The sequence below is a fragment of the Mesoplodon mirus genome, assembly GCF_964341445.2.
Source record: "Mesoplodon mirus genome assembly, chromosome: 2".
In the NCBI taxonomy this organism is placed as follows: domain Eukaryota; kingdom Metazoa; phylum Chordata; class Mammalia; order Artiodactyla; family Ziphiidae; genus Mesoplodon; species Mesoplodon mirus.
In genome coordinates, this window is record NC_138977.1 from 153,495,051 (window position 1) to 153,515,196 (window position 20,146).

The 20,146-nt window shown below is 38.2% G+C and overlaps 1 protein-coding gene across 1 annotated transcript in view; it reads right to left on the bottom strand.

The window, feature by feature from the left end:
• EGF (epidermal growth factor) overlaps positions 1-20,146 on the bottom strand; it is a 92,858-nt gene that overhangs the window by 25,330 nt on the left and 47,382 nt on the right. Inside the window, exons 8-16 of the mRNA XM_082629735.1 lie at positions 19,438-19,560; positions 18,431-18,556; positions 17,197-17,333; positions 14,043-14,191; positions 9,278-9,382; positions 7,819-8,042; positions 4,140-4,307; positions 3,284-3,433; positions 207-326 (exon numbers count right to left, since the gene is read on the bottom strand). Coding sequence (XP_082485861.1) covers positions 207-326; positions 3,284-3,433; positions 4,140-4,307; positions 7,819-8,042; positions 9,278-9,382; positions 14,043-14,191; positions 17,197-17,333; positions 18,431-18,556; positions 19,438-19,560 — 1,302 coding nt within the window. The remainder of the gene's footprint in view (positions 1-206; positions 327-3,283; positions 3,434-4,139; positions 4,308-7,818; positions 8,043-9,277; positions 9,383-14,042; positions 14,192-17,196; positions 17,334-18,430; positions 18,557-19,437; positions 19,561-20,146) is intronic.

The window sequence follows — 20,146 nt, forward strand, 5'->3', positions numbered from 1 at the left end:
AAAGTTCATGTCCAGTCTAATATGGAGCCATCTTCCTCAGATAAACCATTCAGAAGAGAAGGACCAAAGTTTGAGTCCAAAGTTTGTCTTCACTAGCTTTGTGTAGATTTAGTCAACATTAAGTTAGAGAGTTCATTCAGAATTTCTGATTAGTAGGATGGAAATTGTTGGAACCAAAGCTGTATTGGAGAACTCATTATTCATACCTGACACCATGATTTCAGCCACTAGCATATGTTGAGATTCTGTAATATTATCTTCAAGCTCTCTACTGCTGGGTAAGATGTCCAACGGTATCACTCCATTACTCAGATCTGCTCCACTACCTATTGAAGGCCAACGGATACAATTAATTTACCTTTTGTGATTCAAGAAATGTTTGAGTTCATTTATATTTATGGCTGTTTGTTGGTTTTGAGTTCAGACTCTTTCTCACAGTTGGAGGATTCAGAAAAACTGCCAGGGTCTTGGTGGCTTAGAAAACCTTCTCTGCTACACTACACCCTCTCAGCTTCACTCCATGCACTTATAATTGAGGGTGAGGAGAGCCAGTAGGGAAGAAAGACAGGACTCTTCTTGGTACTGGCAAAACCAATAAAAGTAGAATATCAAAATCCTTATGAACATAACCAGCTCATAATCACTGCTCGCCATTACTGAGGACAAATTAGTGAGATGATCTCCCCAACCTGCCTTTCATATATACCCCTTCTCCTTTAGGCTGCTTATAGCATTTATTTTAGCCTGATTTTGCCAGTATTTAGAAATGTGGAAGGGCATAAACAAGCTATAATTTAACATAGGCATGGGACCTATGCAACTCCCCAGAACATGGAAGAAATGGATCCCCTAAAACACTGTGTATTCTCTAAGTGTGGGCTATGGATCCCTGGGGTCTCACTGCATGGCATCTAGAAGGTCAAAACTATTTTCATAAAAGGCAAATAACTGTATTGTTATTTTCACTGTCAACATTGATAACTGATGGGGCAAAAGCAGACATGGGTGAAAGTGTGGTGCTTTAGCATGAATCAAGTCATGATACTAGTAGCATGTTCTCTACTGTGGTCATGTTCTTCACTGCCACACACACACACACACACACTCTAGTTTCACCTTTAAAAGCCCATGATGGAGCAGTAAAATTACTAATTTTTAAAAATCTTGACCATGGACTACCTGGCTCTTTAATCTTCTGCGTAATGAAATGGGAAGCAACACATAAAACACTGTGCACACACTGAAGTTATGATGGCTGTCTGGAGGAAAGGCACCTGTGAACTCTCAGAGATACGAGCTAAAACTAGGCTCTATTTTTATTCATTGAACATGATTTTTACCTGAAAGAATGTTTGATAAACTATGTCATTAACATTTGGGGATTTGATATTTTCTCAAAAATGAATGAAGTGATGCTGTCACTTCAAGGAAAATTAGCTCACAGTGCTTGTTGCCAGTAATAAAATTTAAGCTTTCAAGTGGAAAGTAGAATTCTGGAAAATTTTCCACAAAAAAATTTTAACAAAATCCAGACACTCAAAGACTTTTCTGATGAGTTTGATAATAATAATTAGTTAACATTATTGTAGGTACATTAATGTGATATTTGGCAGACTTGCGTAACTCAGTCAATCAGTATTTTTAAATGACCAAAACATGATGCAACAAAATCATGCATGGCAAAAGATCCATTCAAAGTGCAAAACAGAACACTGGGTTTTAACATAGCAGAGGACAAAAAGTTCATCAATATGGCTACAGATTCAACATTGCAACTAACTCTAAGAAACTACCACCTGTCTAGTTCTGATATATATAATATCAAAAGAAGATATACAAAAAAGTCCTCTGAAAAGGCTATTAAGCAATCTTCCCTTTTCCAGCTCCATGTGTGTCTGATTTTCTTCATAGGCTTCAAACAAAACAACACAGCAACAGCTTTAACAGAGGGGCAGATGGGAGAATCTGGCTGCCCTCTATTAAGTCAGATATTAAAGATATAAATGTAAAACAATGCCATTCTTCTTACTACATATTTTTGTTTTGAAAAATAGAGTTATTTCATTTATTTTCATAAAAACATGTTCACATATAATGGAATATTACTGTAACTTTAATAGAGATATTACAATTTTAGTCTTAATTTCTAATATCATAAATCTTGATAAATATAACCCACACAAACAAAGACAAGTTTTTCGATCATTTTTAAGAGTGTAAAAGGGTTCCGAAACCAAAAAGATTGAGAATTGTTATCCTAAGGCAACAATTGATAGAAAGTTCAGAAAATCCAAAATATCCAATTCTGGTGCATGGATAAATTAATCCATTTATTTGCTGTCAATGTCACCTAACATATCATGCCTATTGGATAAATATGAATTTTTAAAAAAACATCTAAAATAAAATTTAAGTTCTCTTTGGTATAAGATATCAAGAGATGAATCCAAATACACCTTACCTGTTTGGATGCACATTCAAGGGAAGTAAATCAGTACTACTGTTTACATGTCATATTAGATCTCTTCATCCTCAAAGTCACATTTAGTTTTTAAAAACGTGGATCACAAGCCTTGTTGGGCTGGATTCCCTACATCTGTTTGGTATCCTAAACTTATTTATTACAAAGGACTTTGCTTTTCATATAAAAACAGTCATGTAGGGCTTCCCTGGTGGCGCAGTGGTTGAGAGTCCGCCTGCCGATGCAGGGGACACGGGTTTGTGCCCCGGTCCGGGAGGATCCCACATGCTGTGGAGCGGCTGGGCCTGTGAGCCATGACCGCTGAGCCTGCGCGTCCAGAGCCTGTGCTCCACAACGGGAGAGGCCACAACAGTGAGAGGCCCGTTTACAGCAAAAAACAAACAAACAAAAAAAAGGCAATCATGTGGCAGGGGGTTTATATATGACTACCTCTAAAATTGAGGCCATAAAACTTCTAAACAAAATGTATTTGAACATTCCCTGAATTGGTAAAATACTGGCATTTATTTCCAAGGATGGGTTACTCCACCAAAAATGGGGGGCTGGAGCACTGGAACTTAAGACTTTGAATATTATCTTTTGTTCATTAATTTTACAGCTAGAAGAAGTCAATTGAATTTAGTTTGTAATGAGGAGGCCAAACTCATCAGAGGGGGGGAAAAAGATAGCTTGGCATCGCTAAAAGCAAGGGAGCTTTTAATAATACAAAATATTAAAAATTAGCACAAGCATAAAAATCAATGTAGAACAATATTCCTGAGCTAAAGTAAGATAATTTGGCCCCATAGTTTATCATATTACCTGCCAATATCTGATGGCCATTCAGAGCCAGACACGTTTTTCCATCTGGAGCTTTCACAAAACCTTCACGACACAAACACTGAGCAGTTCCAAACCTCTCTTCGCAAATATGTTCACAGCCTCCGTTTTGATGTAAGCAGGCATCTGTTCCTAGCAGAGAGGAGGTACATTCACAGATGGGCTTGGAGATGAAAAGGTGTAAAATCAGTGTACAGCTTTGGGGGAAAGAAACTATCTAAATGGAGCTGTTTATATCAAGAGCCATTTCAGAAGAGTTCCTATAAAGAGCCACTGGTTCTAAGATAAGCTCAGAATGTTATTACGTTAGGAGTATTTATTGAGTTTAGCCAGTACCTTTGTTCAAGAAGCTATTTGGGAAGATAGGACTCCTATTTCCTGACTTATAATCTAGTCAAACTGACAAAGCGTGATTCAGAAAGAAGAGTTACTGTGGGAAACTAAGTGGCTTTTCCATCTGCTTACCTACTCCTGGCTGAAGCTCACTCACTTGCATTCTCAGGAGGTGGGGAAAAGCCCAGTGTAGGCAGAAGCTTCCACTGCGGGTTTCTAAATCACTCCCCCCACACATCCCTGCCCCTGTCCTTAGTGCCTTTAACCCAAAAGTCTTTGAAAGGGAGCAAATAAGTAAAAGCTACTCAGGAGAAGAAAAGTTGAGGTTGGAGGGATAAAGCCCAAACTTATTACCAGACTATCTTAGTTTAAACGAAATCCAAATCTCAGGAGATCTTAACATCTACCCAAATTAGTGAGAAGTGCAACACACACCCCCTTCCCTGCCGTCAAACAATTAAAATAGTTGCAGATGCCAGTCAAAGAAAGACTGTGTCCAGTGTACCTGGTTTTGCCAATGGATGAACTACAACCAGTGATGAGGGCTTCAGCATGCTGCCTCGGAGACGTACCCTATTTTTGCCAGTCCTCTTGTTCACCCTTATTACCGATGGCATAGTCCAATCAGAGAACCACACATGATCCTCAAACACAGCCACAGCAAATGGGTGACCTGGAAGCAGTTGAGATCCATTATAAACATCTTGTCTTTGCCATGAATATTTTTAAAAGGACAAGGCCTGAAACATATACCCAATTCCTACACTAAATCAATTCTTTAATACAGCTGCTAAGCAATGTATGAGCCACTTCCTTGAGCCACCTACATCAAGGAGAACCCACATGATGAGGGAACCTCTTCTTAGAATGGGAGCCTGGTGGTATGAAGTCCTAGCAAAGCCCATGGTCATCCAGCATTCAGAGAGTGGGAGAATGTGGGTGATTGACATAATACCACCAATAAGAAGGAGACCAGGGCTTCCCTGGTGGCACAGTGGTTAAGAGTCCACCTGCTGATGCAGGGGACACAGGTTCGTGCCCTGGTCCGGGAAGATCCCACATGTCGCGGAGCGGCTGGGCCCGTGAGCCATGGCCGCTGAGCCTGCGCGTCTGGAGCCTGTGCTCCACAACGGGAGAGGCCACAACAGTGAGAGGCCCGCGTACTGCAAAAAAAAAAAAAAAAAAAAAAAAAAAAAAAAAGAAGGAGACCAGGGCAGGAATGTTTCCGTGTTCAGTGATTCTGTCACTATTTATAGACTAAACAACTTGACTGGGTAAGTTGGGTAAGTTATTTTACCCCTCTCTGCCTTAGGTTCTTTGTCTTTTGAATGGCAGTAATAAGTAGTAGACTAAATTTACAGGTTGCTGTAAATTGAGATTTTTACAACATTTAAAAAAATCTAAGGTAATTGAATAACAGCCTCCTCAAATCCCATCTCCACCAATATATTTCCTTTCCTATCTCTCCTCTTAACTAAAATTAGTCCATTGACTGTGCTCCTGCCTTCTCTAGGACTTTGTTCTGTCAATTACTCCTTTCATTTACATTAATTCTCTTCTATTCTCTTCATATTACCAGCTTCTTTCCCTTAGCTGAGTAATATATTCCGGTCTCTCCTATCTTAATTCCCTCATCCCCTTGACCCCTCTAACTTCTTTTTGTCTCTTTCCTTCCCTTCTCAGACAAGTTTTTTGGAAGTTATTTATTATCTGCTGCTTCCATTTTCATGTCTCCAATCAACCCCTAAGTGGCTTCTTCTGATCCTACCTCAACTAAACCCACCTCTCCATGCCACTGAAACTGCTCTGATAAGATATTCCAGTATTTAGGGAAATGTTTTAATATACTATCTCAAGTGGTTAGAGGCTAAAGCTAAGGACCCCTAGGTTTGGAAGCTTTTATCACATCCAGTCACATTCCCCAGGCCAGTCTTTTTGCTAATGAACAATGGATTTGGTGGATTAGGGTGAATGTCTCCCTCTACTGGCAGCAAACTCGAACGATTTTTCCAGGTGAAATGAATCTCCACCCATCATTATTGACCAGGGCCATTAAGATTCATTTGGGTCTCTAGCCGTTGTCCCAAATTAAAACCATAAAGGCAGGAAGGGAATTTTCTATATAGTTATTGTTTTGTTTTGTTTGTTGTGATAAAAAACACATAATACAAAATTTATCATCTAAGCCTAAGACTTAACCCACAGTTTCAGTCATGTTAAATACATTCACATTGTTGTGCAACCAATTTCCAGAAATTTTTTCATCTTGCAAAACTGAAAATCTATACCCATTAAACAACTTCCTGTTTCCCCCTCCCCCTAGGCCCTGGCAAATACTATACTACTTTCTGTTTCTGTAAGTGTGCCTATTCTAGATACCCTAAGTAAGTAGAATCATACAATATTGGTCTTCTGTGACTGGCTTATTTCATTTAGCAAAACGTCCTCAGGGTTCATCTATGTTGTAGTATGTGACAGAATTAGCTATTGTTTTTCAACACAAACCCCACATTAGATATAATCTTCCTTATTGTTTGTTTATAGGAGAGCCACAGTTGAAGTACCAGTAGATGGCACTGTAATGGTGAGAACGGTTATTTAGATGTTCACATAACAGATTATTTGTATTTGTATTTAATAGGAAGTTGCATTAGTCACAGATTATAGCAATACAAATTATTTACAAAATATCTCCTATGCTTTTTTGGTTTAGAATATGTTGTCTTTACATTCTAGTTAGGAATTTCCAAATCCCTTTATACCTCCAAATATCAAAACTATAACTTTACATTTATTTGGGAGATGTATTTTTTAACAATGTACGTCTCCCCTACTAGACTACATGACTTCACAGGAACCATAATTGTTTTACTCTCCACTGTACCTCCACTTCCTATAATGGCACATGGATGATAAAAGTCTACAATTGTACACAAGCTTATAATTTATTGTGAAGTATGTCAATTTTTAAAGAAGCTTGGAAGTATGTAAAATTTTTAATTATATTTCTCTTGATCTATTTAATGTATAATACAAATCTAGAAATTCATTACCAAAGAGAAAGGGCAAAATGAATACCTTACATGGATTATTAGTTTGTTAGCTTCTTCCTAAAAGAGAGAGACCATGTTTTTTCAGCTTCCCAACCAACCAGTTTCTAAGTTCCCAAAGCATCTCTAACATCACCCTGGCTTTCATTTCGACATCCAATCTGTTACCAAATCCTCTCGGTTTTTCATTCACAGTGATTTTTGTAATATTCTAATCCTCTATTCTACTTTTTAAATGGCAATCTTCTAGCTCAGGCCTTTATTAACTGTTGACTGAACAATTATCATAACCTCCTAACTCATTTCCTTCTCTCCAAATTCCAATCCAACACTTATACTGTTACCTAAGTGGTTATCCTGATATACCAATATTATCAGATACATTTCCTACTTAAGAATATGCAATGGCTCCCTAGTACGTTCAGAATTAATTTCAGTTAACATATTCTGGCAGTACTAACATACAAAGACCAATTTTTGCAGCCTTATCTCAAATGATAATGTTTTATCACCATCTATTTACCACATGGTCCAGTTCAAATACTGTCTTTGCAGATTCCCTGAGTCAAAATGAATCTCCTACTGCTATATAATGTCATAACAGTTTGTACTTCTCTTTTAACAGTTAGCATAGGCTACAGTGTTTCAAAACTCTTTATGAAAATACATGACACCCCATGCAAAATCTGAAAATATAATAGGAGGGAAAACTGTATTAACCTTTGCACATGAATGGCTAAAGGTGATACTATCACTTGTGAAAATGACATTTGAGAAAACATAAGAAATGATAGTAGCTGAACAAGTTCTTATTCTTAAAGAAGTTTTAAAATGGTTAATATTTTCATTCTGATTTTAAGAAACCTTGGCAAAGAGAAATGATTATGCATCACTATTTTTTATCCAATATTCCAGTGTTAAAGTAATCTTTGTAGCTCATAAATCTCTGGAGAAATCTGTTAGTTTGTTTGTCTGTATTCCTTTCTCACCATATGTTTAAGGGTGTGTGTGTGGGAGGGTGGTGAGTGTGTGTGTGTGTGTGTGTGTGTGTGTGTGTGTGTGTAAACACATTTTGTATTTAACACTCATCAACACTCAATCAAGTTGAAGAAATCACCCATTCCAAAGCCTCACCTACATCGTTCTGGGCAAGTCTTTGGCGTTTTGAACCATCCAGATTGGACATTTCAATCACAGACTGCTTGGCATCGCACCAGTACAACTTGTCAGTTAAGTAATCAATTGTTATTCCACTGGGCCAGACCAGATCCGAGCTAGCTATAACCAGTCGGCCAATGCCTTGAAGGGAAGAACTTTCAATTCGTGGATTAATCCCCATCTCAGTCCAGAATAGTCTCCTTTAATCAAGAAAGCATACCACAAATAAAACTTGCAAGGAAAAAAACTTCTTTTATTCTTTCATTATGAAAAAATCAATGTAAATCACTTTAGCATAAACTAAAGTGGTACACCAAGGAATACAGAAAGTATAGCACTGAATATTGGACACATAATTTTCAAAAGCAAAACATTACCTTCTCTATGTACAACTTGGACAGAAAATGCTGAATTAAGGCTCAGATGATTGGATAAAAAAGGAATTGTTAGCTTAAAAACTTGTAGTATATTACTAATCAAAGGTGTCTGAGTGCATATTCTTAAATCAGTGTTTCATGCTACAAAAGGCAATGGAATCTTGCTAGCCTGTCCCTCTGCTATGCATATGTAAAACTTTCTGTATGTGTAAAATTACAACGTAAAGGGAAGAGCATATTTATCAATTATCCTATTTTATACTATGTACTCAGTTAACTTGGTCAATTTTAAGTTCTGTAAATCAGGTGCTGAGGCACATTTTTTGAACTCAATATGGTTCAATATCTTTTCACTGGTTTGTTTAGAGATGGTTACATTCTCATTGTTTGAATCACGTGGCTGGCTCCAAATTAATTATCTATTTCTACCAGTTTATTATTTCCCACAGACCATCATAAAATTTCCATTATAAATAAAATAGAATGAGCTTTTATCCTTGATTTTTAACTAGGAAGGAATTAGTTATTCTCCTTAACTTAATTCTCTAAACTTAAACCAACATTTGTCACTAATTCACAATTAACAACATAGAGCCTCCTAATATTTCATGATTTCTCTTCCCTCTTCCCTAAATCTACGAATGACCTATCACTGGAACTCATGATTTTTCTAAATAGAATTCATAAGCCATGCAATCCAAATATCATCCTCTCTCAAGAAACAATATAGTTTTTAAAGAAAGTACATAGTGTAAGGGGCTTATGCCTCATTGATTACAACCCACTTCTTTTCAAAAAGAAATTGAATTTGCTTAAAATGAAAGGGTATCAAAACAATAAAGTTTTCTATGGGAAAAACAAATCAAAAGACATTAAAAGGATGAGAAATTTATGCTAGCCATACCATTTCTGAACATTTGAACAAATCTCATGGATTTTCTTGGTTTCTGATTCCACTGAGCACCTGAGGTCTTAAGACAAATTTTGGACACTAGCACATCAAACATAAACTGTCCTATGACTTCCACAGAAAGGGCCTTATTTTCACAAATACTTACTTGGCCATTGGATGAACAGCAAGTCCTCGTGGCTGAGAGATGTCCTCCTTAATGATTATTTCACGATACTTCCCATTTAAATCGCTCCCTTCAATGAGAGATTTCCTAAAATGCATGTAATATAAAGGGGCTTTTTATATCAACTTTACTTTTTTTTATCAAGTTTACTTTTTAAACAAAAATACTTGTTTTCCCTGTTGATTACTGAAAAGCAAAATACGCATTCTAAACTCCCCTATCACAGGTGTGCACATGAACACACACACGTCAGGAGTAACACTTACGCAAAGTCTATTGTTTTTTTTAACACAGTGTTTAAATTAGTTTCCCAATATTTATCCCAAGCAATTAAAATACACCGTGAAAGGGTAAGGTAAGGGGGGTCTGTGTCAGTGGCCTGGCAGGGATAAAGCCAGGAAGTGCAAATGCCACCATCCCTTTCTCTTCACAACCTCCCAGCTCCTGGCAGAACCAATAAAAGCCTCAGCCTGGTGTTCACAGATCACAGGGAGGAAGGAGAGTAGACCTCGAAGGGCCACAGAGACAACCAACACAAGGACAGTAGGAGAAGACTTACACTGACTTTAATTTTCTTCCATCTGATTCTAAGACAAATGGGAGTACTGAAATACTCTTTGCTACTCTTTACATTAAAAAATAATAATAACTCTTTGGAATCTGGCAAGGGAGAAAATTCTTGCTTTCTAATTTTTCCATTTATTTGTCAAACAAATCTTGATGATCAAATAGATACTTCCTCAGCACCTAGTGTGTGTCAGGGATTGACCTAAGCACTGGAGATACAATAGTAAACAAAACCCAGCTCTGTCCTTAAAGAGTTAGAGATCAGCTGGAGAGCAAAGGGGAGGGAGACCGAAGTGGGTGGGGAGGGAGGAGGATGGGCAGGGAAGAGAGGGAGAGGGAACTGCAATGCAGAGACTGTAAAGAATGCGACTGGCAGACTCAGTGCGGGTGGCTTGCCGGAGTGCACTGTGAGCCCCAGCAGGTTCCCTGAGCAGGCAGGACCACAACAGAGGAGATTAAAAAGAACCTCCCTGGGCTTCCCTGGTGGCGCAGTGGTTGAGAGTCCGCCTGCCAATGCAGGGGACACGGGTTGGTGCCCGGTCCGGGAAGATCCCACATGCCGCGGAGTGGCTGGGCCCCTGAGCCATGGCCGCTGAGCCTGCGCGTCCGGAGCCTGTGCTCCGCAACGGGAGAGGCCACAGCAGTGAGAGGCCCGTGTACCGCAAAAAAAAAAAAAGAACCTCCCTTCCCCACCTCGTTCCACCTGCCCAGAAACACAGGGCAAGACCAGTCCCTCCTCTCTGTGCTACAAAACGCTCAGGAGACCTTCTGCAGGTGGCTTGTTCAAGTGCCCTTTCTAGATGGGGGCCAGGGCTTGATCTTCCTCATGGACCATATGCAGGAGGGAGATAAAGGTAAAATTGGCTCAGGGCCTGAGCTGGGCCAAATACACTTTGCAAACTACCAACTTGGGGCAGTGGATAATTTGAAATCATTTATACTCCAGCACCACTTTTAAAAGATAATTTTATTCCCAGATGAAGTGGAAGGTATTTTTGAACTCCATGTGCCAAATTCACTCAGTCACAACTGTCACTGTGCCTGTTCCCTTGAGGGAAGGAATTCTGAAGCCACTTGCTTGTGACCAGGGGAAATAAAACTGTCAGTTCTGATCTCATTGTTACATCATCTCTAAATTCTTACTGTTCTGAGCAGGAGTAAGGTGATGAGAATTGAGACCGACATAAGCTCCTGACTCTGAAGCTGTCTCGGGCAGGATTGCTGGAATTTACTCTCAAAGCTCCCCAAGGGGGTCACCCAATAACACACTTCTATTTGATTCAGCCACAAAGCACATCTTGAACTCCAGTGTTGGTCATGAGACAGCAAGGACAAGGGCGGACATTCGGGTTCACGTGAGTTCAAGCATAACCCTTAATCTAGGAGCGTATCTTTCTCTTCATACTTGTTATCTAATTGGTCTCAGTGCCACCACTGGGATCCTCTAAACCCACCCTATTTCCAGGGCAAGAGTTGTCCATCCAGAACCCTAGGAGAGTGATTTTTTACCTCATGGTAGTTTTTGTTACCTCAAAAGGATGAGCAAACAGATATATTGTTTCCCTCTTGATTCTTTTTTACTAGGCGTTTGACTTTGGGAATCAGGATTCCTTAATACTAAATAATAGCACTGTCAGCGGAATTATCAATCTGCTTCCTTCCTAGAGTTAGATGTTAATTTGAATCTGTCTTTTCCTAAGCCAATGTAAACTGTAAGCATCCATTCTGGTTCTTTTACTTGGTTAAGAGTTACTATATAATCTAATATCACAAGCTTGGAATCCCAGTTATTTAAATCCAATTTCTAGCTAATATGAAGGTTTTCAAACTATAAACCTTTCATTTCCAGACAAATTAAAGGTTTTCTCTTAGCAGCTGCCGAGGACATGAGAAAGGCTTGTTATTACTCAAGTCAATGAACTAGAGAATTTGAGGTCTGATCCTCTGGGATACGGTGGTGCCTGTCTATCTCCTGAAGGCATTGCCTCAGCAGTAGGTACTAGGGTGCTATTCATCAAACACGTAAAATTAGAAGTGCCGTGCAAATGTGGGAAATATGGGGAGACCCGGCATGCTTAGAGGGGCCAAAAGTGCCAGACATCTGCTGTCCTAATCAACGTTTCCTAGAACAGCCGTGCACAAGCTCTGTTATTATGCGCAGCTAATATTTTAAATGTCCTTTTAAGTAGGTTCAAAACAGAGAAGGCCATTATTAAGATTTTTAGCATTGTTGTAACTGAAGTTGACTTTCATTTGTTATGTGACACTGGGTCGAGGACATTTAACTGACCCTGGTTGTAGAGGGCAGTACGTACTATGATTATTAAAAACACAAGCTTTGGAAATGGTCATCCTTGAGTTCATATTCCAGAACCAGTACTTGCTGGCTGCTTGAACTTAGGAAAGTTATTTTACCTCTTTGATTCTCAATTTTTTAATCTTTAAATTGGGGATAAGAAGACTTACCTTTTGGGGAGTCAATATGGATACAAAGCTCTTAGTGCAGTATCTGGTGCATTTCAGTTATTCAATAAATGAATAAATACCCAAAGGATAAAGTAATGGAATGAAGGTATGGTTAAATGAATGAACAAATGACTGAATGAATTATTTAAAATATACTCACTCTGGTTATAGAAATGCCATATTATTGATAACTGGGCACCACATCATGCATCTGGCTCATGTTTAAAAGTCTGTTTGTTTCCCATGGGTTATCCAGACCAAAAGAGATTTTCTGGGACATAGAAAGCCTACCCTCAAGCACATAAATCCGTTCCCTGGGACTTCTTCCTCTATGTTGGGACCACTGATTTCAGAGGTGAAACCCTAATTAATTCTCTCTTCTTTTACTTTAACAAGCTTGCAGAGGTGCCAGCAGTTTGGGTTGGCCACCAGGTCACTCCATAGCTTTAAGTTACTCTGAGAAAGTATCCCAGAGCATGGAATCTCTAACCTTCTTCTGTGAGGTACTCCATGGCTGGCTCCTTCTTGCTCAGAAGCAGGAAGTGGGCTCTCATTAGCACACACAAGGGATGCAGCCACTTCCTTCTTCCCCCTTCTCCTGCCCCATTCTTGGGGCTGACAAGGCCACACATGCACACACGCACACACACACAAACACACACCAAGTGCAGCCGTGCTTCCTGCAGCCCCAAGAGCAGTGTGCCCAGAGGACAGACACACCACAACTTCTCTCTGGTCCTGTTGTTGCCCATCAGAGGGAAACAGGCCATCTCTCCCACCCTGAGAGCCAACATGTGGGTTCTAGCAAGACTTGTCACTTAAATGTTGTGCAACCTTGAATAAATCACTTAGCCTTTCTGAGCCTTTGTTTCCCCACCTGTAAAATGAAGGGGAAGTTGATCCCTGAAGCCCCTTCCAGAGCCCCCTCTGGGAGTATCCATCCTTTATTTGGCAATTATTTATGCATGACCTTATGATATTTCTTGTACTGAGATTTAGACCAAGCATTTGTATTAGTTTTCCCTGTGTACATGTGTCTTATCTCCCTGGCTAAACTGTAAGGTGACTGGAAACATGGAGCGCTTCTCATGCTCCTGTGTATCTCCCATGCTACCTAGGAGAGAGCCTGATCCACAGCAGATGCTCAGAGAATGCTTGCTGATTATATCCAGACAGGTTTTGTGTTTCCCTGATTACAACCAATAGCCTGAAATGCAAAAACACATGCTGCTTTCTTGGTCCTCAAAACTTGCCCATGGATACAGACCTTGATGAAAGATAGAGTCTTGATTAAAAGGAGGAATGTCGGTTTTCCCTGGTGGCACAGTGGTTGAAGGTCCGGCTGCCGATGCAGGGGACGCGGGTTCGTGCCCCGGTCAGGGAAGATCCCACGTGCCGCGGAGCGGCTGGGCCGGTGAGCCATGGCCGCTGAGCCTGCGCGTCCGGAGCCTGTGCTCCGCAACAGGAGAGGCCACAACAGTGAGAGGCCCGTGTACCACCAAAAAAAAAAAAAAAAAAAAAGAGGAGGAATGTCCTGTTTGGTGGTGGGGAGGAGGTGGAGGGACTGTGGAAAGCACTGGGGGCATCTTTCCTCCGATCCCAGTCAGGTGCCCAGCGACATTTTCCTGTGTTCAAAGTGGAGGATGAAGCCAGCTGTATTACCTGTCCAATCACTCCCCTCCCATGTGGCTTAAAACTGAAAGAGGAAACCTACCCTCTGTCTGTCCAATAGAATTTACGGCCAATCCAGTCTACAGCAAGACCTTCTGGCACACCTACTTCTTCCTCAATAAGCCTTTCTCGCTGGGAACCATCCATATTTGCTCTCTCTATCCACTTTAGGGCTGTATGGGCAAAGTATATCTACAAAAGAGAACACAGGCATTTCAGTTTGATTTGTTTAAAAACTTAATGTGGAATATATACAAATGAGGTCAGTAAATCTTTATATTATACAGTACAATAGTTAAGAGCTGGGCTTTGGAGATAGACACACCTGGAACTGAACTCCACCTCGGTTGCTTCCCAGACATGTGTAAACTTAAGCAAGTTTATCAGGGTCTCAGAGGCTGTTTCCTCATTGGTAAAATGGGGATAATACTATGAAGCGCATTCGTTTTATATATATAAGTTCTTAGCCTTGTGCCTGGCACATATTTCTATTGCTATGGGTAATTTGCTTATCTTTGATCATTGGTCAATAACAAAGCCATCATACTTGAACTCTAACGGCTTCTACAGCCTGAAAGGGAACAAAGATGAGCAGTTTAATGGGGGCTGCAAGCTGAGCTTTAACTTCTACTGCTTGATCCACAGGATTCCACTTCGCTGCAAGTCAGGAGACACAGCTTCCTCTCCCAGTTTTGACACTTATTTGTTTGATTGCCTTGGTTAAAGCATTTTATTTATTTATTTATTTATTTTAAAATTGAAGTGTAGTTGATGTACAATATTATATAAGTTATAGGTATATAATATAGTGATTCACAATTTTTATAGTTTATGTTCCATTTATAGTTATTATAAAATACTGGCTATATTCCCTGTGTTGTACAATATACCCTTGTAGCTTATTTTTTACATAATAGTTTGTACCTCTTAATCCCCTCTGCCTATATTGCCCCTCCCCACTTCCTTTTCCCTACTGGTAACTACTAGTTTGTTCTCTATAACTCTGAGTCTGCTTCTTTCTTTTTATATTCACTAGTTTGTTGTATTTTTTGGATTACACATATAAGTGATAACATACAGTATTTGTCTTCCTCTGTCTGGCTTATTTCACTGAGTATAATACCCTCCAAGTCCATCCATGTTGCTTCAAATGGCAAAATTTGACTCTTTTTTATGGCTGAGTAGTATTCCATTGTGTGTATATGTGTGTGTGTGTGTGTGTGTGTAGGTACCATATCTTCTTTATCCATTCATCTGCTGATGGATACTTAGGTTGCTTCCATATCTTGGAAATTGTAGATAATCCTGCTATGAACATTTGAGTGCATGTATCTTTTTGAATTAGTGTTTTTGGTTTTTTTCTGATATATACCCAGGAGTGGAACTGCTGGGTTATATTGCTGGGTTTATTTTTAGTTTATTGAGAACCCTCCATACTGTTTTCCACAGTGGCTGCACCAATTTACGTTCCCAATAACAGTGTACATGGTTAAGCCATTTAATCTCAATTCTCTCAGCTATAAAAATGACAAAGTCAGACTAGGTATTTGCTAAAGTTCCTTTCATCTCTAACTGTAGATAATTCCATTTTAATTAATAGATTTTGTCCAACAGAACATACCCTGAAGATGCAAAGTTCTTTTTCAGTCTAGTATGCAGACTATCGAACAGGTACAAGAATAAAAAATTGCTATGGGTTAGCTGACAATTTAATGATAGCATATGTGGAATATTAACTGTGAGTACATATATGTACATAAACCTATCATCAATAATGAGAATATTCCTAAAATGGTAATTAAATAAAGGATTATCAGCTTTCTGGATAAAATAGAAAAGGTTCTATTCCATAATACAAAAATGGGCACTTATTATATTAAAAATTACTCTGCTAGTGCTCTGCTTCTCACTCAAATGTGTACACGAATCACCTGGGAATCTTGTTAAAATGCAGATTCTGATTCAGTGGTCGCAGTGGAGCCTGAGAATCTGCAGTTCTAACACGCTCCAGGTCATGTTGATGTCACTGGTCTAAGGACCACAGTTTGAGAAGCAAGCAAATGAGAACATTGACCAGAGAAATGAAAAACCATGAATAAGCCACATGACTTAAAGTTCATTTTAGGTTTCCTTATTCACCTAGTTGTAAAAAATACTGACTGTGTGGGAAAAAACTAATTTGGTAATAAATGAATCTTGAACTGATTCTATTAATTTTTTCCTGTTAATATAATTCTTCTATGGAGTCAAATAGATTCAGTTCATAGAAAAAAAAAAGAACTGTTTGCTAGTATTTAATTACAAAACTTCTATTTGCAAAAGTAGTTATATTTGGCTATCAATCCATACCAATTAAACACAGAATCAATTTGCTTCACTCTGTCTCTTTTGGCCATTTACCAGAATGTTTCAAATCAGGAAGAAACAAAAGCACAAGTTTTAAAATTCTAGGAATTAATGCACCATCTAGTAACAACTAAATCATTATGGAGGGAGATTAATAACTATGTAACTTCATAATTATTGGCTGATTCATCTCCAGAAGATACTGTAACATATCATTTCAAGCACATTCTAACCTAGCATAAAGATAACAAGAAATTAAAGACCAAATCGTCAGCTGATTGGGTTGATAATTTAGAAATTCTAATGTTTATACAAAAAAAACTTCATGTAAAATTATTATATAAATAATGTTGTGTTAGACTGCCATTCACACATGAGCTGTAAAACATGTTTCTTGGTTTTCATGGTTAGGAGGTCACTGAATTTCCTCCCTTAAGGACATGTATTAAATGCAAGTTAGTAATCCATACTTCCTATGCTGCACCTCAACCTCCTATTTCTCCCAAAACACAAATAAATAAAAACCTATTTATGGTGCTCTTCCTGTGTGTATGGCACTGTGCTAGCTTCCTATTCTTATTTCCAAAGAGGAAACTAAACTTCAGCTTCTGTTCAAATTATCCCCAATAAAATGGCTGAATCACAGCAAGGAACAGGGTAGGGTTATGATAACAGAAACATCCTTAAAACTTTCTCAAGTGATGTTTTAATATCTACATTTAAATTTTTCTTTGCCTAATTGTTCTGAGCTTAGCAGGGGATTTTCAAGTAACCCAGGTCATCTGTTAGGATAAAATCCTCTACTCTGTCCTTAAAGCACAGCCACATCTGTTCAAGCAGCAAAACCATACCTTATTTTCCACAGGGTCATGATCTAGGGCAAAAACCATTCCTATTTGCTGGCTGAGCAGGGTTCCATAATCTGTTCCATCAAAATGCATGTGTCGAATATCTTGAGAATTGGCAAACAGCAAAAACGGTGGTGGTCCTAATAACCAAATTTAAATATGGTTGCATTTAAAATATGCCTTGGAACCCAAAAGGCACTTCTGACCCTTCCCATTCATTGTACCCTCTTCCTTAATTTCTGCAGTACTTGTTTCTTAATTTCCCACCTGTACGGTGTAGGTTAAGACAGGCAAGAAGACTTCCTTTTCCATGAGGTGACTTATGGCCAGAATTTCATCACTGGTTTCCTCCCTGTCTAGGTGCCTGCTTTTAAAATGCAAATTACTTATAGAAGGAGACAGTGTTAAGTAACAAACATCTTAACTAAATGATGTAAGTCTTATGCTGTGTAATCTCCTTGATTCACACATATTGAAACATTATTAGCAGACTGTATTAATTCATGTCCAAAAAATACCCTCTCTGGTCTGGACAGTTTTAAAATGGAGGTATCATTATGTGAGTTAATAACTAGACCCCTGATAATTTTCAGAGCTCAGATTATGCTATATTAACTAAGGCCCTGAGAAGTTAAGGGTACGGGGGTCTAAGGCAAGCTCTGTAGGCTCATCACTATGTTATCCCAGGTTACAGGCATAATGAACCTCAGGAGAGATTAAATCAATTTGGCATAAATCTAGGATTTCCAAGGCTGTTGAAGGACATGAGATGTAATATCAGAAGATGAAAAAATAGTTGAAGCACACAACTTCATATTAAATTTTGTCATGAAAAGGACAGAACTTGTCAAAGTATTATGATTATTACATTTACCAGAGAGATAAAAATCAAATCAATCTACAAAGATTTATTAAATGCCCCTTAACTATAAAGTGTTTTAAGACTATTCTGGTTATGACTTTCACATATACTGGAATGCCATACCTGATGTTATAGTAAATCTTTGCTTAACACTAATTAACTTCAAAATGTTCCTCAAACACAGAATTATTATTTATTTAATGTTAATTTATGTTATTTATATTTATAATGTGATTTGTTTTCCATTTCTAAAAATTAAAAAAATCAGACTTTCTATGCAGAAGCCAAAAGCAATTTAACACTTTCTAAATAAAATGTTGTTTTTCACATAATCTTTTTTGCAGAGACACACTTTCAAATGTTCACAGCACTAACCTGAGGCTGTACAGCTCTTTTTGTCCAGTTGTAGGTCATACCCCGGAGTGCAGCCACATTCCCAGGATACTGGGCTAAGAGGGATGCAGAGCTGGCTACATCCACCATTATCGGGAGATGAACAACCTACAAAAAACAATTCCTTGGTAATGATGTTATGGTATTAAAAAAATATCAATTTTTCATCAAAATATTAAGGTGAACCAAATATATGTTGCTTTTTAAAACCATTTCCACAATCATTCATACTGTCACAATCAAGCTTATTTTTCAGAGATTAGGAGGAAAATGTCACCATACTCTACTTCCCTATAACCTGACATCTTCAGTGTTAATCCTTCACATCCCAATGACCCTTGTCTTCTTGTTCTATCACTGAATTTGTGAACAAGCACACTGGCAGCTGGCTGGAGTAAAAAATGCATTTTGATGAGTTTGGCAGCTGGTCTAATTCTTCCTAGTGATTAATATATTTTTTTCTCTCTCACATTTTTGGTCTCTTGACTTCTTTTGCTCTTTTTATTTAAAAAAATGTCACACATAACTCTTTGCTAATTTTGAGTTATAGCCTTCACTCTATATGCTTAAGTCTCTATGAAGATAAAAGTAGGGAGGTATTCATAGGTGCAAGGGACAGGCTAAGCACTCCACATCCACCATCTTGTTTAATGCTGGTCACAAATCCAGGAGGCAGGTATCATTAACCTCTACAGATGAGGAAACTGAGACCAAAAGAGGGCAAGTAACTAGTCCAAAACAACACTGCTAGTAACTGGTAATGCTATCTCAGGGCTGTCTAGCTTCAAAGCTCTTGCTCATACCCACTACACTATGGTATCTAAAAACAAAACACAAAAATCTTATTTAAATCCATATGTTAATCCATTATGTAAATATCTTTCAATGTGTAATGCTGGAAAATCTATTCTCCTTTGTCAGTAGATGGATTTTTAGGTGCCAGTTAGAAAATTAATGTTTTCAAACAAACGATAGATAAATAAACTTACCACTACAGGTTTTCCCATCTGTCTCAAGCACTGAGCCTTCAGGACAGAAACATATGGGACCGTCTGATGTCAGAACACAATCATGACTGCATTCAGACACATTGCTTGGGCAGGAAATTAATTCTAATTAATGAAAAATGAGGCCAAGATTAGTGTTAAATCAGATTTGTGGAAATTTGGTAAATTCAGTTGCTAACAAAAAAAATGATATCTTGAAAAGAATAAGTTAAATAAAGATTGAACATTTATGAATTGTTGTGGTAATGGAGATATAAAAATAAAGAAAAAGGTTCAAATCTAAAACAAATTAAAGAAGGACTTCTAATTTTGGAAAATGACTCTAGTTTCTTCAAAGTTTCTTCTCTGACAATTAATACTTTTTAAGTTATTAGTCATCAAAATTCCAAAATATTTTAAATGGAACTTGGGCAAATGATTCTCAAGTTCATCTGGAAAACAAATTACATGTGTAAGAAAACTAAAAACATTGTGTAACTATGGTTAGGTGTAAGAACAGAATGAGAGGCTCTAAAAAATATCAAAATGTATCACAAAGATGCAATAATTAAAACAGTGGGTAATGAGTACAGGAATAGACCAAGAGGATAATATCAATAGAACCAGACAGAAAGTTCATTTTATTTTTTTGCAATTTGTAAAATTTATTTTGTCACAATTTCAAATGAAATAAACAGTTTGCACTTAACTA